Source organism: Schistocerca americana, chromosome 6 (genome assembly GCF_021461395.2).
Source record: "Schistocerca americana isolate TAMUIC-IGC-003095 chromosome 6, iqSchAmer2.1, whole genome shotgun sequence".
In the NCBI taxonomy this organism is placed as follows: domain Eukaryota; kingdom Metazoa; phylum Arthropoda; class Insecta; order Orthoptera; family Acrididae; genus Schistocerca; species Schistocerca americana.
The window spans coordinates 231,594,000-231,612,467 of NC_060124.1; the positions used below are offsets into that span (position 1 = coordinate 231,594,000).

The 18,468-nt window shown below is 42.1% G+C and overlaps 1 protein-coding gene across 1 annotated transcript in view; it reads left to right on the forward strand.

The window, feature by feature from the left end:
- The window catches only part of LOC124619879 (centrosomal protein of 120 kDa-like), a 191,579-nt gene that overhangs the window by 170,003 nt on the left and 3,108 nt on the right, over positions 1-18,468 (forward strand). Inside the window, exon 15 of the mRNA XM_047146505.1 lies at positions 16,381-16,468. Coding sequence (XP_047002461.1) covers positions 16,381-16,468 — 88 coding nt within the window. The remainder of the gene's footprint in view (positions 1-16,380; positions 16,469-18,468) is intronic.

An 18,468-nucleotide genomic window follows, 5' to 3' on the forward strand; every position in this document is an offset into this window, starting at 1 on the left:
AATCTTCATGTTGATGGCATCTGTCTTTCCTCTATCTGTATATGCCTCTAAAGTTCTTTATTTCTCCTCTAGCCATTCCTGCATAGCCAGTTTGCACTTTCTGTCAGTCTCATTTTCTCAGGTGACTGTTTTCTCTTTTGCCTTTTTCTTTTGCTACATTTTAATTTTTTTTTTTCCTTTCACTATTTAAATTAAATATCTCCCGTGTCATTCAAGGATTTATACTAGGTCTTGTCCTTTCACCTGTCTGCCTGGTTAGTTGGGTGGTAATGTGCATGCCTCCCATGCAAGTGAGCCTTTGTTCGATTCCCAGCCAGGTTGGAGATTTTCTCCACTTGTGGACTGGGTGTTGTGTTGTCCTCGTCATCATTTCATCCTCATCATCATTTCATCCTCATCACTGGTGCGCAAGTCGCCCAATGTGGCGTTGAATGAAATAAAACTTGCACTTGGTGGCCAAACTTCCCTGAATGGGACCTCCCAGCCAACAATGCCATACGCTCATTTCCATTTCCTTTTACCTGTTTGATCCTTCATGGCTCTCGCTATTTCATGTGCCAAAGTTACCCATTATTCTTGTACTGTATTCCCTTCCTGTGCTTCAGTCAAGCATTGCCTAGTGCTCTCTCTGAAACTCTCAGCAATCTTTGGTTCTTTCATCTAAGTACCATCTCCTTAATTTCCTACCTGTTTGAAATTTCTTAAGTTCTAACTTACAGTTCATAACCAGTAAATTAGGGTCAGAGTGCATATCTGCCATTGGAAATGTCACAGTTTAAAATCTGGTTAGGAAATCTCTGTCTACTGTTACTCAGTCAGAAACCTTTCACTATCCGTAGGTCTCTTGCATTTACAAAACCATCTTTTATGATTCTTAAACCAAGTGTTAGCAGTGGTTAATTCATGTGCTGTGCAAAATTCTACCAGGAAGCTCCCTCATTCATTCCTTTCCCTCAGTCCATGTTCTGTTACTACGTTTCCTTCCCTTCCTTTCCCCAGTGTCACATTCCACTCGTGCATTACCTTAAAATTTCATCTTCCATAACTATCTGAATGATTTCTTTTATTTCATAATACAGTCTTTCAATATCTCCACATCTGTGGAGCTAGTTTTCATAGAGTAGTAAGTTTGTACTGCTGTGGTGAGTTTTGACTTTGTGTCTATAAGTTCACTATGCTGTTCACAGTGTCTTACCCATATTCCTACTTTCTTATTCGTTAACTTTTGGGAACTCTGGTAATACCCATATTTTATTTTGTATTTATAACCGTGTACTCACCTGACCAGAAGTCCTGCTCTTTCTGACACTGCAGTTTACTAATTCCCACTATATTTAACTTCAACCTATCCATTTCCCCTTTTAAATTCCCTGGCCTTCCTACCTGATTAAGGGATGTGACATTCCACGCTCTGATCTGTAGAATGCATTTTGCTTTTCCTGATATTAATATCATCCTGAGTAGTATCTCTGAAATACTTTACCCAAAAGGATGCCATCATCATCTAACTGTACGGAAGAGCTGCATGCCCTCAGGAGAAGTCATGGCTTTAGTTTCCTATTACTTTCAGCTGCTTGCAGAACCAGCAGAGCAAGCCCACATTGGCTAATGTTACAAGATCGGATCAGTCAATTGTCCAGGCTGTTGCCCCTGCAACTACTAAAAAGGCTGCTGCTCGACTTCAGGAACCACGTATTTGTCTGGCCTCTCCACAGATATCCCTCCATTGTGGTTGCACCTGGGATATGGCTATCTGTGTTGCAGAGGCTCTCAGGGCACCCCACCTCAGCGAGGTCCTTGGTCCATGGGGGATATTAAATGAAATAATCACACAAGCTCATCATGGATAAAGCACATGGCACATTCTGGGTCATTGGAAGGATTCTGCGAAAATGCAGTCTGTCCACAAATGAGACTGTTGATAAATTACTTGTGCATCCCATCATAGAATAATTCTCAAGTTCGTGCAACCCATAACAGATAGGACTAAAAGATGACATTAAACTTGAACAAGGAAGGCCAACACATATGGCCATATGTTTGACTCAAGGAAAAGCATACCAAGTGAGGTGGTGCAGTGGTTAGCACACTGGATTCACACTCGGGAGGACAATGGTTCAAACCCATGTCTGGCCATCCTGATTTCGGTTTTCCATGATTTCCCTAAATCGCTTCAGGCAAATGCCACAATGGTTCCTTTGAAAGGACATGACCAACTTGCTTCCCCAACCTTCCCTAATCCATTGGGACCGATGACCTCACCGTTTGGTCCCCTCCTCCCAAATCAACCAACCAGAAAACCATAGGAGAGCATTACGGAAATGTTGAAAACCCCAAATTGTCAAACTTGTGAAGACAGGCTACTTATCAAGTTCCAGTATTAAGTGAAGAATGTAGAGATAATTAAGCTGTCCTCCTTCCTGTGCTACATACATGATTGGAACTGGAACAATCACTAATGTAGCACCACACTATGTGCAGCAGCCATGTCCTTCACAGTGGTTTGCAGAGTATATGTGTAAGTGTAGATTGTATTGCCAGAAGAGCAAACCCTCACTTGCGAAGTAATCTGTAAACTGCTGTCTAACACTGAAACTTTCACGTCGTGACAAACTGCAAGCTTACCCCTCTGTTTTGAGAAATATATGTCAATGTTCTGAAACTGATTATAGAAATTTATTGCAGTTCAGGCTAGTGGATGACCCTGATGACAAGGTGTGGCTCTATAGTCTTAGGGGTGGATCATAAATTGCTATACTTTTGCAGCATGGGCTGTCTAAAATAGTCTTTATTGGCAATCTCCAATTACACACATAAAATTTAGTATATGTTGCAAAAAAGTGAATAAATAAGTTTGTGGAAACAAATAAATAAATGTAGTTGTCACCGTGGCAAATTTAAATGTATATTGTATATATTGTTTAGCATGAAACACACAAAATATTATGGCCACACATCATTTTAATTAAAATTAAAATTTTATATCTGTTCAGCTTGAAACACACAAGACATGATGGCCTTAATCACGTAATTAAAAATTAGAGAAATGAAAACATAGCTTGTATTGTATTGTATTAAACCGGGAACCTAGAAATGACGGAGAGCCTCATCCCGCCATAGCCCTCAGTAGTTCACAACCCCACAACAGGCCACAGCAGTCCACCCACCCCACTGCCACCCCACACCAAACCGAGGGTTATTGTGTGGTTTGGCCTCCAGTGGAACCCCCTCTTCTGGGAGCTTCTCATACCAGACAAGTGTAAACCCAAATGTTTGCGTGGTAGAATAATTATGGTGTACGCATATGTGGTAATGGTGTTTGTGCAGCAATCACCAACACAGTGTAACTGAGGCAGAGTAAGGGGAAACAACCTGCATTCACTGAGGTAGATGGAAAACCACCTTAAAAACCATCCACAGGCTGGCTAGCAAACTGGATTTCGACACTAATCCGCTGGGCGGATTCGTGGCTGGGGACCGGCACACCTTCCTGCTTGGGAAGCAGTGCATTAGACTGCGCAGCTAGCTGGGTGGGCTAAACATAGCTTAGTGCAGTTAAGATTGCCTGAATACTGAATAAACCTAGGCAGTTCCTCAGTTTCGTTAGCTACTGTGAAAGCAGAACCAATATCCCTGTCCCAGATATACTTTAACATTAAAATTCCTTAGTGATGCTGCTCCACTGTCCAGAAAAATTCACCACAGAATATAAAAATCACTTGCACAAAGGTAAAGTCTTCATCTTGAAAACAGTGTGAAAATAAACAAGTCCACTGGCACATTTTTTCCCTCTTTTCAATTTGTCTGTCAATTACACACTGCTTCCTGTATTTGAAGAGTAGTGATTCATTTGCATGTAAATATTAGATACAGCTTTTAATTCATTGTTGAGGTGGTGACTCAACATAACTTTCATTAATGGTACTCAGTCTTAAATGAGAGGTCCCCAGGGATGGGACTGACTTTTTGAAACCATCTATATGGTGGTGGTGGTTGTCAGTTAGAGTCCCAGCCATTCACCCAAGTGGGCCCTCATTTGTGAGTAATGGATGAAAAAGGATATCATGTGATGCTCTAGAGCCTTAAAAATTATAGAATTATCCAGGTTAGTGGCACAGTGTAGTGGTTAAGATATATTTCTGACATACTTAAGGTGATGGATTTGAATCCTGTCAGGTGCTTTGAGATTATTATTTTTTTCCACTTTTTATAAAAAAAACATTAATCATTACTTTTATTTAGTTAATTGGTGTAAATGCAATTTTTGATATTTGTATTCCTTTCCACATCATTTTAATCATTGAATTAACTTTTATAATTGCTCTAATTTTTTTGTCTTATCATTCTCATTTTTGCACATGGGATTTAAATTACTTTTTATTTATCTATCATACAGTGTAAATACTTGAAAAATATTGATGTATCAGTTAAAAGGCAAATGACAAAATAATCTACACTCCTGGAAATTGAAATAAGAACACCGTGAATTCATTGTCCCAGGAAGGGGAAACTTTATTGACACATTCCTGGGGTCAGATACATCACATGATCACACTGACAGAACCACAGGCACATAGACACAGGCAACAGAGCATGCACATTGTCGGCACTAGTACAGTGTATATCCACCTTTTGCAGCTATGCAGGCTGCTATTCTCCCATGGAGACGATCGTAGAGATGCTGGATGTAGTCCTGTGGAACGGCTTGCCATGCCATTTCCACCTGGCGCCTCAGTTGGACCAGCGTTTGTGCTGGACGTGCAGACCGCGTGAGACGATGCTTCATCCAGTCCCAAACATGCTCAATGGGGGACAGATCCGGAGATCTTGCTGGCCAGGGTAGTTGACTTACACCTTCTAGAGCACGTTGGGTGGCACGGGATACATGCGGACGTGCATTGTCCTGTTGGAACAGCAAGTTCCCTTGCCGGTCTAGGAATGGTAGAACGATGGGTTCGATGACGGTTTGGATGTACCGTGCACTATTCAGTGTCCCCTCGACGATCACCAGTGGTGTACGGCCAGTGTAGGAGATCGCTCCCCACACCATGATGCCGGGTGTTGGCCCTGTGTGCCTCGGTCGTATGCAGTCCTGATTGTGGCGCTCACCTGCACGGCGCCAAACACGCATACGACCATCATTGGCACCAAGGCAGAGGCGACTCTCATCGCTGAAAATGACACGTCTCCATTCGTCCCTCCATTCACGCCTGTCGCGACACCACTGGAGGCGGGCTGCACGATGTTGGGGCGTGAGCGGAAGACGGCCTAACGGTGTGCGGGACCGTAGCCCAGCTTCATGGAGACGGTTGCGAATGGTCCTCGCCGATATCCCAGGAGCAACAGTGTCCCTAATTTGCTGGGAAGTGGCGGTGCGGTCCCCTACGGCACTGCGTAGGATCCTACGGTCTTGGCGTGCATCCGTGCGTCGCTGCGGTCCGGTCCCAGGTCGACGGGCACGTGCACCTTCCGCCGACCACTGGCGACAACATCGATGTACTGTGGAGACCTCACGCCCCACGTGTTGAGCAATTCGGCGGTACGTCCACCCGGCCTCCCGCATGCCCACTATACGCCCTCGCTCAAAGTCCGTCAACTGCACATACGGTTCACGTCCACGCTGTCGCGGCATGCTACCAGTGTTAAAGACTGCGATGGAGATTCGTATGCCACGGCAAACTGGCTGACACTGACGGCGGCGGTGCACAAATGCTGCGCAGCTAGCACCATTCGACGGCCAACACCGCGGTACCTGGTGTGTCCGCTGTGCCGTGCGTGTGATTATTGCTTGTACAGCCCTCTCGCAGTGTCCGGAGCAAGTATGGTGGGTCTGACACACCGGTGTCAATGTGTTCTTTTTTCCATTTCCAGGAGTGTATTTTTTGTGTCGCTGTTGCCACTGTACAGTCTTGTACCAGGGGAAGCAAGGGAGAGGACGTTGTTTGGTGGCTGGTATTCTCTTTCTACAACACGTGTGTTTATAGGGTTCTTTATGTACCAGAACAGAAAGCTAGTTATCTTTAAGCTAGTCCAGGTGTTGTGGTACAAGCTCTTCCGTAATAGTCCACGTTGGCCTCACTGCTGGTAAAGTACAAGTCCTGCTATAAGCACTACACTCTCGTAGCCGTTGACTTGAACTGACAGATACCGACTAGAATAGTGACTGAACTAGTAACTGAGACTGATTTGGCTTTTGAGACTGTTTGACTGAGACTGGGTGAGTGGGCGTTGTGGTCCGCGGCAGCAATCTAAATACTTGTGGTCAAGAGGGTGGTAGCAGCGCATTGTTTGCGAGTCTGTCTTTGGCCCCTCTTGTGATAGGCATGCTTGATCCAGTGCCCGTGATCAATCTTGCAAACTCTTTCCCAACCAGTGTGCTGGCAACAGCTTATGTCAGCACATTCCTCCGCCTGGAAATGCCGCACCATTGTCGTGTAGGGAGACTCTGAATGACAACGTGGAGGGAGGCAGGACGATGGACGTAGAGATGAGCCGGGAGCTGCGACTGTGGAGGATGGTGTACTCCTATCTGCACCCCGCCATCTGGCTTGTGAGACAACAGGACGATTTTCCAGAAAGCTGCTGCCAGGGCATGTGTCAAGGCCTGAGGGAGTGTTGTGGGGTGATGACGGCAACAGCGATGGTGGGTCCAGGTCCATCGGGTCTTTGAGCAAGGACAGCGGAAGTGAGGGACACATTGTCCATCCACTCTTCCTTGGGTGCCCTGGTGCAAATGCTGTGCAGTCCCATGAGGCCATGAACCTGGGGGAGGGAGGGGGGGGGGGGAGAAAAGTAGCAGAATAGGGGGGGGGGGGGCAAATGACATATGCGAATTTGGTTGTGGTGGCAACACTGCAAACCATCAGGACCTGCAATCAAATACATAGAAGAGCCAATGCATTCCTGGATCACACCTCTTTCTTTGTGCACTCAGTTGCCATAAACCATGAAAATAAAAAGATCGCATGGTGCAAAGCGATATCTGTGGACCATTGGCAGCACCGGATGCTGTGATGGGTGTAGCAAGTGTAGCAGCATCTGGTGGCGGCGGCCATGCAGAAATTCTGCCAGTGATGGTCCGTCTCATGGGTGGGGGTGATGAGTGGTGAGAAGGAGTTGCAGCACTTGTTTCTGTGTGTGGGTGGTGTGAAGCTTGGCCATCTTTGCTTAAAAGTACGTACAAAGTGTTCTGCTTTTCCATTGGACTGCGGGTGAAACGAGCAATTGTTAGATGACGAATGCCATATCGTTCACAAAACTATTCAAAATCATGCGACATAAACTGTGGCCTGTTGTCCAACACAACTACTTCTGGCAAACCTTCTATGCGAAATATGGAGGACAACACTTGAAAGTGCTACATGACATGGTAGAGTTCATAGGCACCGCAAGTGGAAACTTGCTAAAAGAGTCTACCACTATGAGCCAACAAGCATTCCAAAATGGTCCTGCAAAGTCAGTGTGCACTCGTTGCCATAGTGATTGAGTCTTAGGCCAAGCTGTGAATGTCTGTGGTGGAGTGGATTGGTTTTCCTCGCATGCGAGGCACTGTGACATCATCTGTTCAGCGTGGGCGTCCATGCCCTGCCAGGTATAGAGCCATCGCGCTAATAGTGCGAACAAGTCCCTAATGTCCTTGGTGGAGCAATCACAACATATCCTTTTGCAACACTATGGGAGTAAGCACACATGACTGTCCACTGTCATTTTGAACTAGAAACACACCCTGTTACCCTGTTGAATTGTAAGGTTATGCTGAAGAGCAAAATATCGGTACACAGCTGAGTTCTGGATACTGTTCAATGAATAGGCCAAATGTGTAAATGTAATGCAACAAAATCTTGAGATCTGGGTCTGCTCCCATGGCCTGTGCAATTTCTCTGTAGTGCAAGGGAAAAGAGTCCAGCAATTCAGAGTCCTGCGCATCGATTTGGCAACAAGATGCGGCAGATTCATCAAAACCAGAGTCTGGGCCAAGGTAGGGCATCTACATTGTCATGTTTTGCTGTAGGTGTGGACACAATTTCATACTGATACAACAAAGCACAACGTTGCAATTCTTGAACAGTGCATGTAGGAACCATCTTTGACAGATGAAACAAATACTGCAAAAGCTTGTGACCTGTCACTAAATAGAACCTGCAACCACACAAATAGTGATGGAATTTTGTTACACCATACACATAGCAAGAGCTTCTTTTCCTATTTGAGAATAACTGCATGGAGTTTGAGTTAACAACATTGAAGCAAAAGCACTGGGACTGTCTTGTGGACCAATTCTGTGCAGAAGCACAATGCTGATTCTGTCAGAAAAAGCGTTGACTTGCAAAACTACCGGCTTGGCACTAAACGTCTGTCATTATGTAAAACATTTTTGAGTTTTTGAAATGTGTCATGACAGTCTTTGGTCCACACAAAAGGTAAATTTTTGTGATGCAAGTGATGCAATGGAACCGCAATTTGTGCAGCATTTAGTATTATAAGGGGGTTTAGTGTGTGTTGTTGCCCCGGATGATGATAACATGAATATGTTGTCATGATTTGTAAGCGGTGGGTCCTTGAGGTATGGCAATACGCGAACGCGAGAAGTAGTTTAAACAGTTTTATTGACAAAGGCGGATTATAAAACACGCATGCTACACGCACCCATCATCACTGTGTCTGACATCCTAACACCAGCTAATTACGGTCGTATCGAAAGGCTCCATGGTGAGCTAAGAAAAGAGACATACTCATGCCCAAGGCCGCGCTAGTTAATACTGCACACTGCGGATGGCGGCCAGTCGTGTACTCTCCATCGCAGTGCGGCCGGATGCCTGTCTACTGACCAAGCAAATTGTCAGCATTCCAGACAGACAGGCCGGCCGGTGAGCGCGTGTCCGTACCGTATGACTGCGTACAACCCGTAGACCCTTACATCACTCTCCCCAGAGAAAAAGAGCAACCATAGGTGGCTCAAAGCGACCTCCTGGGCATTACGAATCTATTTTGCCATTTGTGGCATCAGAAGGCATTGCAATAAGTGTATCATTTGCAAACAAAGTAACGTTCGGTACAGAGAGGCATGCCTTCAAGATGACAATTTCATACATGACAAATGCTGTTGACAAAAGACAAATTAATAAAAGCAATAAAAACACAATACTGACAATCAAGTATGCAATAATATTACTGGAGGAATCGAAGGACTTAATTCTATTTGCTGCTTCAATGAAATTTAACTCATTATTTGAAGAGATTACATTTTCATGGATGTCTGTAATTAAATTATTGTCTTCAGAAAAAATTGATCAGGAATGCTTTCCATATGTTAATATGTATGAATCATTGTAATAAACAGATAACATTCTAGTTAATGGCAAAAGTCCAGTTGCATGAAATGTAGTTGGCAATATACTAGGCATATCAAATAGTTCACGTGATAAATCACAATGTGTGGCATTCAAGATTAATCCACTATTGTTCAATTTTAGGGTAAAGGGTAGCTCAGGTGTATCATAGTTTTTACATGTAAATGTGACATCAAGGGTGGAGTTAAATGAGAAAATTATACCTTCAGAACATCGTTTAAGAAATGGTTGATAAAGATGCCTTAAAATTCTAGGGTAAATCACAGTATATGTTGCATCTAGCTTTCGTTCAATTGATTGTAGGACCTGTAAAAATTGTTCTGAATGTAGTAGCACACTGCTCAAACAATCATTTGAACTACTTTTTAAGACTGTTCTTAAGTTAAGGGCATCAATTCTAGCATTTGGTAAACTATCAGTAATCCTTAACAGAAGAGTGTTTAAATCTAAGTGTGCACTCACAGCATTTAATCCCTGGAATAGTTCTTGGATATTTGCATTTGTTTCGTTACGAAGTACGTGGAAATGTGAGATAAATTGCTTTACAATCTGTTCAATGAAAACTGTGGTTAGTAATGGTTCTTTGCATATTCTTTAATACGATAATTTCATTAGAGAGGTTAGTTGAATCTGTACTGGACTGTTGTTAAAGAGCTAATATTTTGCCTTTAACTTCCAGATCTTGACTAGTTAAAGTACCAAATACAGTACGAAGGATACTCCCTTCAAAATCAAACCAGGCATGTTTATGCCTAATTAAAGTTTTGTGTGGGAAAAACTTTAAAAAACAGTAAATCTCTTGTTCATAATTAGCAAATGTAGACTCTACCTACATTTTGGCTGTGATCCAGTTATTATACCAAGATGTACCCATTTCCAAAATTGTATCATTACCCTTAACAGAACGATTTATGTCAATTTGATTCTTTACAGAATTGAACTCTTGCTGGACTTCACTCAGATTGTACTTGAGGACAAGTTTTGTATTAGTTGTTGAAACTACCATGTCTGATCAAACAAAACACCTGTATTCTGTGGTACTGTTACTACAGCATTAGTAGAATACGCTATCATAGCAAGCATTAGAATAAAAACGAACATGATTAATTAGTTCTGAATACTAGAGTTAACCATGAACGTAAAATAAATGAATTGCTTGCGGTAACCTGTGGAATAAAAGGTTTAGCTCTACTTCTGCACTCGTGTAATAGCTTCAATACTAAATTTTCACAACACATTCACATAAGCACATGGCTGAAATAAACACACGCATTGCACTCTCATACACTACACATGTTTACGCAGATTGTAGGGGTGTCTGGAACAGGATTGCTTGGAACGTGGCAATGCCTCGCCTCGAAATCTGGACTGCGACCTCGTGATTCTTGCTTCCTGGGTTTGAGAACAGTTGGTCTGTCTCTCGGTCAGTCCTCATCGTCTTGCGATACTACAGGAAATCTACCCAGAAATGCCTTTACACGATTGACATGAATGACAATCAAACGAAAGGGCAGCTGGGGCTTAAGAGTGACTAGCAACATCTCCAAGATTGGATATGGTCCTTTTTAAAAGTCTTAAACTTTTTGACGTGACTCTTCTTTAACATCACATTGCTCAGATACACAAGATCTCCAACTCGATACTGTGGCACTGTTGCTTGGCGGTCATGTTGTCTTGCTTGTTGAAGAAAGGATTGATGATTCCACTGTTTCACTCCCCTCTGTGCTTCCTTTAGCTTGCGTGCTAGATCCCTTACGTGTTCATTGCTGATTCCAGCAGTCGATCATGCAAAGTCCAAGGGTGAATGTATTCTTCTTCCATAGACAATCTCATATGGACTTAGGCCAGTTGAGATGTGCATTTTGGCATTGTAACAACTTACCAAGTACGGTAAACAAACATCCCAATTGTCGTGTTTTGCTGCTCACGTAATGGCTGACCATTTTAATAATTGTTCTGTAGACTCGCTCAACTCTTCCATTTCCTTCAGGGTGTGCTGGTGTAATCCTTAACTGAGTTATTTACATGAGCTTATAAGTCTGTTTAAGCAATTCACTCATAAAAATCGTTCCTTGATCACTAATTATACTTAATGGTGATCCAGACTTAAGAATCCATTCTTTTACAAAAACTTTAGCTATAGTCTCAGTGCTCTGATCAGGTATTGGTATCGTGAGAAGGTATCTAGAGAAATGATCTAACATTGTCAATATGCATTTGTTTCCATCTTTAGTCTTAGGCAATGGTCCTACGACATCTAGTCCTACTTGTTCAAATGGTTCACTAGTTTCTGGCAGTTCTACTTTTTCTACATTATTCTGTCTGTTACAGGAATCACATTGTGAAACAAACTCAAAAACGTCAGCTTTGCAGCTCAGCCACCAAAACATTTTAGCTATTTTGATGTTTGTTGCTTTTTTCCCGCACTGTCCTCATAATAAAGAATCATGTAGCTCTCCCTTGATTTGCTCTTTCATGCTTTCTGTAATAACTAGGCGGTTTCCTTTACTAGTGATTTTGTACAATAATCCATCTATTTCAGGGGACTGATGACCATAGATGTTAAGTCCCATAGTGCTCAGAGCCATCTATTTCGACAAAGCATTGATCATTTTTCCATAATTTGCATTGTGGATCTTCTTCTTGAGCTGCCTTTAACTCTTCTTCTTGACTTATTGTAACACAAACATTGACTTTTCGACTCATTGCATCAGCATTCACATGTTGTTTACCAGATCGGTCCAGATAGGCTAACACTGGGGCTGTGGTTAGAGCAGTTTTAAATTCTTGCATTGCCTTTTTGCATTCTGTTGACCAATTAAATGTTGCTCCTTTCTTCAGTAGCTGTGTCATTGGATGTGCTATATTCGCATAACCAGCTATAAGTCGTCTGTAGAAATTTGACAATCCCAAGAATGATTGTAGTTCTTTCAAATTCTGTGGCTCAAGAAAATTCTTTATATCTTCAATTAATTTTGGATCAGGTCAAACACCTTCACTGGTTATAACATGACCAAGATAGTTAACTGTACTTTGTGCAAAATGACATTTATCTATTGATAAATACAGGTTTGCGCTCCTTATATGCTCAAAAACAGCTTGTAGTCTCTCAGTATGCTGCTTCATGTTTTCACCAAAAATTATTACATCATCAAGGTAAAAAAGTGCTTGTTTTGGGGTGAGCCCTCGTAAAACTGAAGGTGTTGAAATGTAGCTGGAGCATTACAAAGTCCAAATGGCATACGAAGATACTTGTATACTCCTGTTGCGGTTACAAATGAAGTTTTTGCTTGATCATCTGGATGCAGTGTTAACTGGTGATAACCACTTGTTAAATCACATACTGAAAAAATTCGACATCTGCCCAAATAATCCAAGGTTTTCACTAAATTTGGTAAGAGGTAAATGTAGGGTGTGGTCACAGCATTCAAAGATCGGTAATCAACACAAAAGCGGAACTGTGGTTCTCCAGAAATTGATTTCTTCTTTACAATTACAAGAGGCGAACGCCATGGTGGGTCTGAAGGATCTCTTGGTTTTATAATTCCGGCTTCCAATTGTTCTTTAACCATGTCTTCTACTAACTCTCTTTGACTGAATGGTATTTTGTAAGGTTTCTGTGTGATTGGGGCTGCAGTCCCTGTATGAATACGATGCTGAACTAAATGAGTGACAGGTAAATTTGTGTGTTCTCGGAATAAGTCTGCATACTCCAACAAAACAGGCGCGAAAATCTTCTGTTCATCAGCCGTCAAATGCTGTATCTTTTTCGAAATCTTGTGCTTCAGTTCATTATTAACTTCATCTCCTCATTGCAATTTTGTGGTACTATTACAAAAATATGTGTTTATAACTGCAGCATTTGTTACTCATCTGGAATCTGTATTTCGTCACTTTTACTTACGCTTGACACTTCAGCAACTTTCGTTCCTCGTGGCAAAACAACATCCTCATTGCTCATATTTGTTATTGTAACCGGGACTTTTGCGACATCCTGTCTCACCATTGTACAAAACCCACACGTCTAACAACATAACAATGCTTTGTATCCAATAACTCACTTTTCTGGGATTGCTCAATTAATAACAAAGTTCCTTCCTTGCATCAGGGTGACTTAACTTCAACATAGATTGTCTTTCCTGCTCCCTTGGGAATTTGCTGAGGCTGATCAATTTGAACATCGACTCAGACAGTGTGAACTGATCCATCATTTGTGTGGCCCATTCCCATGACGTCAGTATTGCTGCTCCTTTGAGTATGATCTGAAGAACGATTTCCTAGGCTGTAGTTGCTATGGCCTAGTCCGATCCTTCGTTCTGCGACAAATATCTCTGCCTCGTTAGCGGACAAGAAATCAAATCCAAGTACACCATCGTAACGTGTTTCGTTATTTGAAACTACTTGCACCCTTGCTGTGTGTTTATCTTTATTTTCACCTTTATCTTGGCCTTGACCAAGAATGAATTCTACATCAACTTCTCCATAGTTATGTAGCCTTCCTCCGTTTAACCCTCGCACTTTTATTAACGGCAGTTTCAATTTATCCTGTTTATCTATGCAAAGCGACATTAATGAGGTCTGTGCTCCTGTGTCAATAAGTAGTTTGATGTTTCTCCCATAATATACAGCACCTATCACGAAGTCATTTTCAGTCTGATTTTTGCTGGAACTAACAGGAATCACTTTCTCTGGCAAGGGGCAGATGGAGTGGTGGCCTATACATCCCCATACTCGTTTAAAGATCTGGCAGATTGTCTGTTGTTCACATTACCTTTCTTCTTGTTGCGACAATCTCTCGAAACATGACCCTGCATCCCGAATGATAGTAGATTCGATTCTCTTGATTCTCTTTACAATCCTTATCCTTGTGACCCGGCTTTTTGCATCTGTAGCATTGTTACTGTTCTGTTGAAAACTCTGTGTTCTTGTTTCTGCATCTCATTCGGTCGTCTTAGTGCTTCAGCGAAACCAACAGCTGATTCTACTGCTTCCTGAAATGTTTTACATCATGCCAATCAAACAGCTTCGCTTACTTCCTCTCCGTGCAACCCATGAATGAATGTGTCCAAGGCTCTCTGGTTGGCTTTGAACAACTGAATGCGATTATCATTTTCATCTTTTACAAACTCGTACGTTTGAGCATTGATGTTTCGAATTCTGTCAGCAAACTGCTTGATAGATTCGTCTCGTCGCATTCGCAAACTGTTAAGCTGCTCTCTGTAAAATCGGATCGCATTTTTACGTTTAAATCTCTGTTAAATCTCTGAACAACAATCGTTCTAAACTCATTGTAATCTTCTGTTTTTACGCAAGTAGGCTCCGCGCAAATGAAATCTTGTGCTGCTCCCTGAATTCTTAATTTGGCAACCACTAGCTTATCGGAATCTGCCCATGATCCTAACAGGGTGGCACCTTCAAGTTTATGAAAAAACACTTTCACATCATCTTTGGGTTTTCCCTAAGCACTGGTACTGATGGCAATAATGAAAAATTCTTTATCGTAGTTGTACTTGTACTGCATGAACTATCATTCGACAAGTCTCTCGGAATGTTGCGATCACTTCTTTCTGCTTTTAACTGCCAAATATCTTCTTGCAGTTCATTAATAAGAGTTTGTAGATCGACAACGTTACTCTGACTGGATTGCGACATTTTGTCTAATTTAACGCCAATGAGTCACTCAAATGTAAAATAAAAATCCATCACTGCCTTTCGTATTCTAGCCGAACTGGAGTAGACCAATCTGAATTCCAGCGTTGGATGTCCCCGCATAGTCGGAAAATGTTCACACTGCTGCTGCTCGAAGTTCATGTTGTACTGCACCTCTTCAGGATTGTAGATTTTCCATAATTATCCCCATGCTGACACCACTTCTATAAGGGGGTAGTTTGTGTGTGTTGTTGCCCCAGATAATGACTACATGAATATTTTGTCAGGATTTGTAAGTGGTGGGTCCTTGAGGTATGGCAATACGCGAACATGAGAAGTAAGTTTAAACAGTTTTATTAACAAAGGCGGATTATAAAACATGCATGCTATGCGCACCCATCATCACTGTGTCTGATATCCTAACACCGGCTAATTACGTTCGTATCGAAAGGCTCCATGGTGAGCTAAGAAAAGAGGCATACTCACACCCGAGGCCGCACTGTGGACTGCAGCCAGTCGCGTACTCTCCATCGCAGTGCGGCCGGATGCGCGTCTACTGACCAAGCAAATTGTCAGCATTCCAGACAGGCTGGCTGGTGAGCGCGTGTCCGTACTGTATGGCTGCGTGCAACCCATAAACCCTTACAGTATATTATTTTGCCTAATACTGACTGCAGTTCAGACACATTGCGAGGAACAGGCTGGTCACGGATTGCAAGCAAATGAGATTGGAGGGGGTGCATGCCTTGACTATTTATCACTTGACGGAAATAGTCACACTTTTGAAGATGACACTTGAGTCCTGCTTCTGACAACACTTGAAAAAACGGTATGCAAATTGGCAATGTGTTCCTTTGGTGTACAACCTGAGATGACAATATCGTCAAGGTAGTTTGAACAAAATGGTACTTCCGCAGTCAGCTATCCCAAGTAACAATGAAAAATGGTTGGTGTGGAAGCACTGCCAAAGGGCAAATGCAAATACTTCAACAGTCCTAAGTGTGTATTTACAACAAACACTTTCTGTGATTCTTCAGCCAATGGAATTTGCAAGTAGGCATCCTGCAAATCTATCTTACAGAAGCAACATCCTGTACCAAACCTGTCCATAAGTTCCTCAGAGTGAGCTAACAGATAAGTCTCAACTATTGTCAGTGGGTTGACAGTACACTTGAAGTCAACACAAATGCGAATGCGACCAGAAGGCTTAGGCAACAAAACAAGAGGACTTGCCCATTGATTAGCTTGAATGGGAGCAATTACACCATTACCTTGCAATTCTTTCAGTTTACTGGCTACTTTGTCTCTTAATGCATCAGTTCTTTACCAAGTTTTGGTGGCATAATCATGTGTGTTTCTTGTAATATTCCACTTGTTTCAGCTTGGAGCAACTGTTACACCGGGAAATGCAAGATTTGCAAAAGGATCAAGATCTCATTGCAGCTGCACCACGACTTTCCATTCCTGTTGTGAGTATTCAACAGTATAGTCGTAACTGTAAGTTTAATGTAACTAAACAACTACCTTTTTTACTGCAACGGAGCGTCTATGTTGAACTTTTGCATTACATTCTGTTCCCTGTATCTGATACATTTTCCAAGAACAAATATCATTCTGTGAACTGAGAACCTTTATACTGACTATTAAAACACTGTGCCCATGACATTTCTATGCAACTTGCTGAAAAGCTGATCTATTTTAGAGATTACACCGGATCAGTAAACTTTCCAGACACACCAGAGAAGTGTATTTATACGCAACTTGCTGAAAAGCTGATCTATTTTGGAGATTGTACCAGGTCAGTAAACTTTGCAGACACGCCAGAGAAGTGTCGACAAGCTCTGTTCATGTGGTTAATTTAACTTCAGTATGAGCTAGTTAGATGTAAAATGATCTGCCCTAAGAATTTATCAGCATACTGGATGCAAGAGGTCAGTCGATTATCAATGATGAAGCTGTGGTCAAGGGAATGTATACTTGCTTGCCATCCTGGCTCCGGATGACAAAAGTATACCAGAGCGCACCTGAACCAGCATATCAGATAAGAACCTGTGGGTCACATGTCAGTTGCAGCACAAAATAGGACTATCAGGATCCAGAGCTACATACAAGGGTGCCACTGCCCAGGCTTCCTCTTGAATCTTTTCACCACAGAACATGCCTCCTTTGGTGAACTGATATGCATGGCCAAAAAGATGAATGACAAATTCTTCCTTTGTCAGAAAAGTTCCAGGACAGACTATTTAAAAAAAAAAAAAAAAGTAGGAAATAGCACTTACCAAGTAATGATGGTAGCTCCTATCAAAGTAGTCCCCTTGGCCATCCGCACACATTTTCCAACATTTCTAGAGGTACTGGAAGCAAGCAGGGAAATTTTCTACTGTAATGCTTGTAAGCTAGTTTGTCACAGTGTGTTGGATATATGCAATATCTTGATGGAGCTTTCTTTTCAGTTGCATTTTCACTCACGGAAACATGAGAAAATTGTCTGGCAAGAGGTTGGGCTAATACAGCAGATGTGGAATGTTAATATCAGAATGTCTGGCCAGGTACTTGGTAATATATAAAGCAGCATGGGTTCTTGCATTGTTGTGCAGTAAGAACCAGTCCTGAGTTTGTCACAAATCAGCACGGTGATGTAGAATTGCTTGTCACAAATGTTTCAAGACTTCGATGTAAAGAGTTTGGTTCACTGTATGACCTGGAGGACCATACTCATGGTGAACTAATCCTTTGTTATCAAAGAATGCAGTCAACATTAATGCAGTCAACATTGTCTTTGTTCGCAAAGGTTGTCATTAGACATTTTTCGGGGTTTGTGATCCGTGACTCTGCCATTCAGTACATTGATGCTTCGAGTGAGGATTATACTGGTAGCACCAACTTTCATCTCCAGCAATAATCTTTGCCAGAAATTTGGGATCATGTCTGTCTGACTCTATCCAGTAGCTCTGCAGAAATTCTTTGTCTCTCCTCTTCATGTTCGTCTTTTAATGTGTGAGGGAGGAGTTTTGCCTTAAGCTACTGTTTCTGTAAGTCTTTGCTTATATTCTTAAGACACACATCACAATTCTATTTAAATTTTTCTTATATCACACGCACAGTTACATGAAGGTCTTCTTCCGCTAACTGCCTTATATGCTCCGTGTTTGCATCTGTATGTGCTGTAGATGTTTGACCTGCTCTGGGATCACGTTTCACTGAATCTCTACCTTTATGAAATCTTTTGTTTCGCTCAAAAACATGACTTCTTGAAAGTACCTCGCCTTCTTTTTCTCACTTATTCATTGTCTACATTTTACTTGGGGTTTTCCTCAGCTTAAAACAGAACTTGATGTTATCTCTGTGCTCACAATCAGCATCCGTTGTGTCAACGTAACTAATGCACCGAAATCCCAAACAGTGTGTTGCTAAGCATAGCCCTGCCATCTAGTGAGTTTGCCTCGAACCATGGCCGAGGTCATTTTGT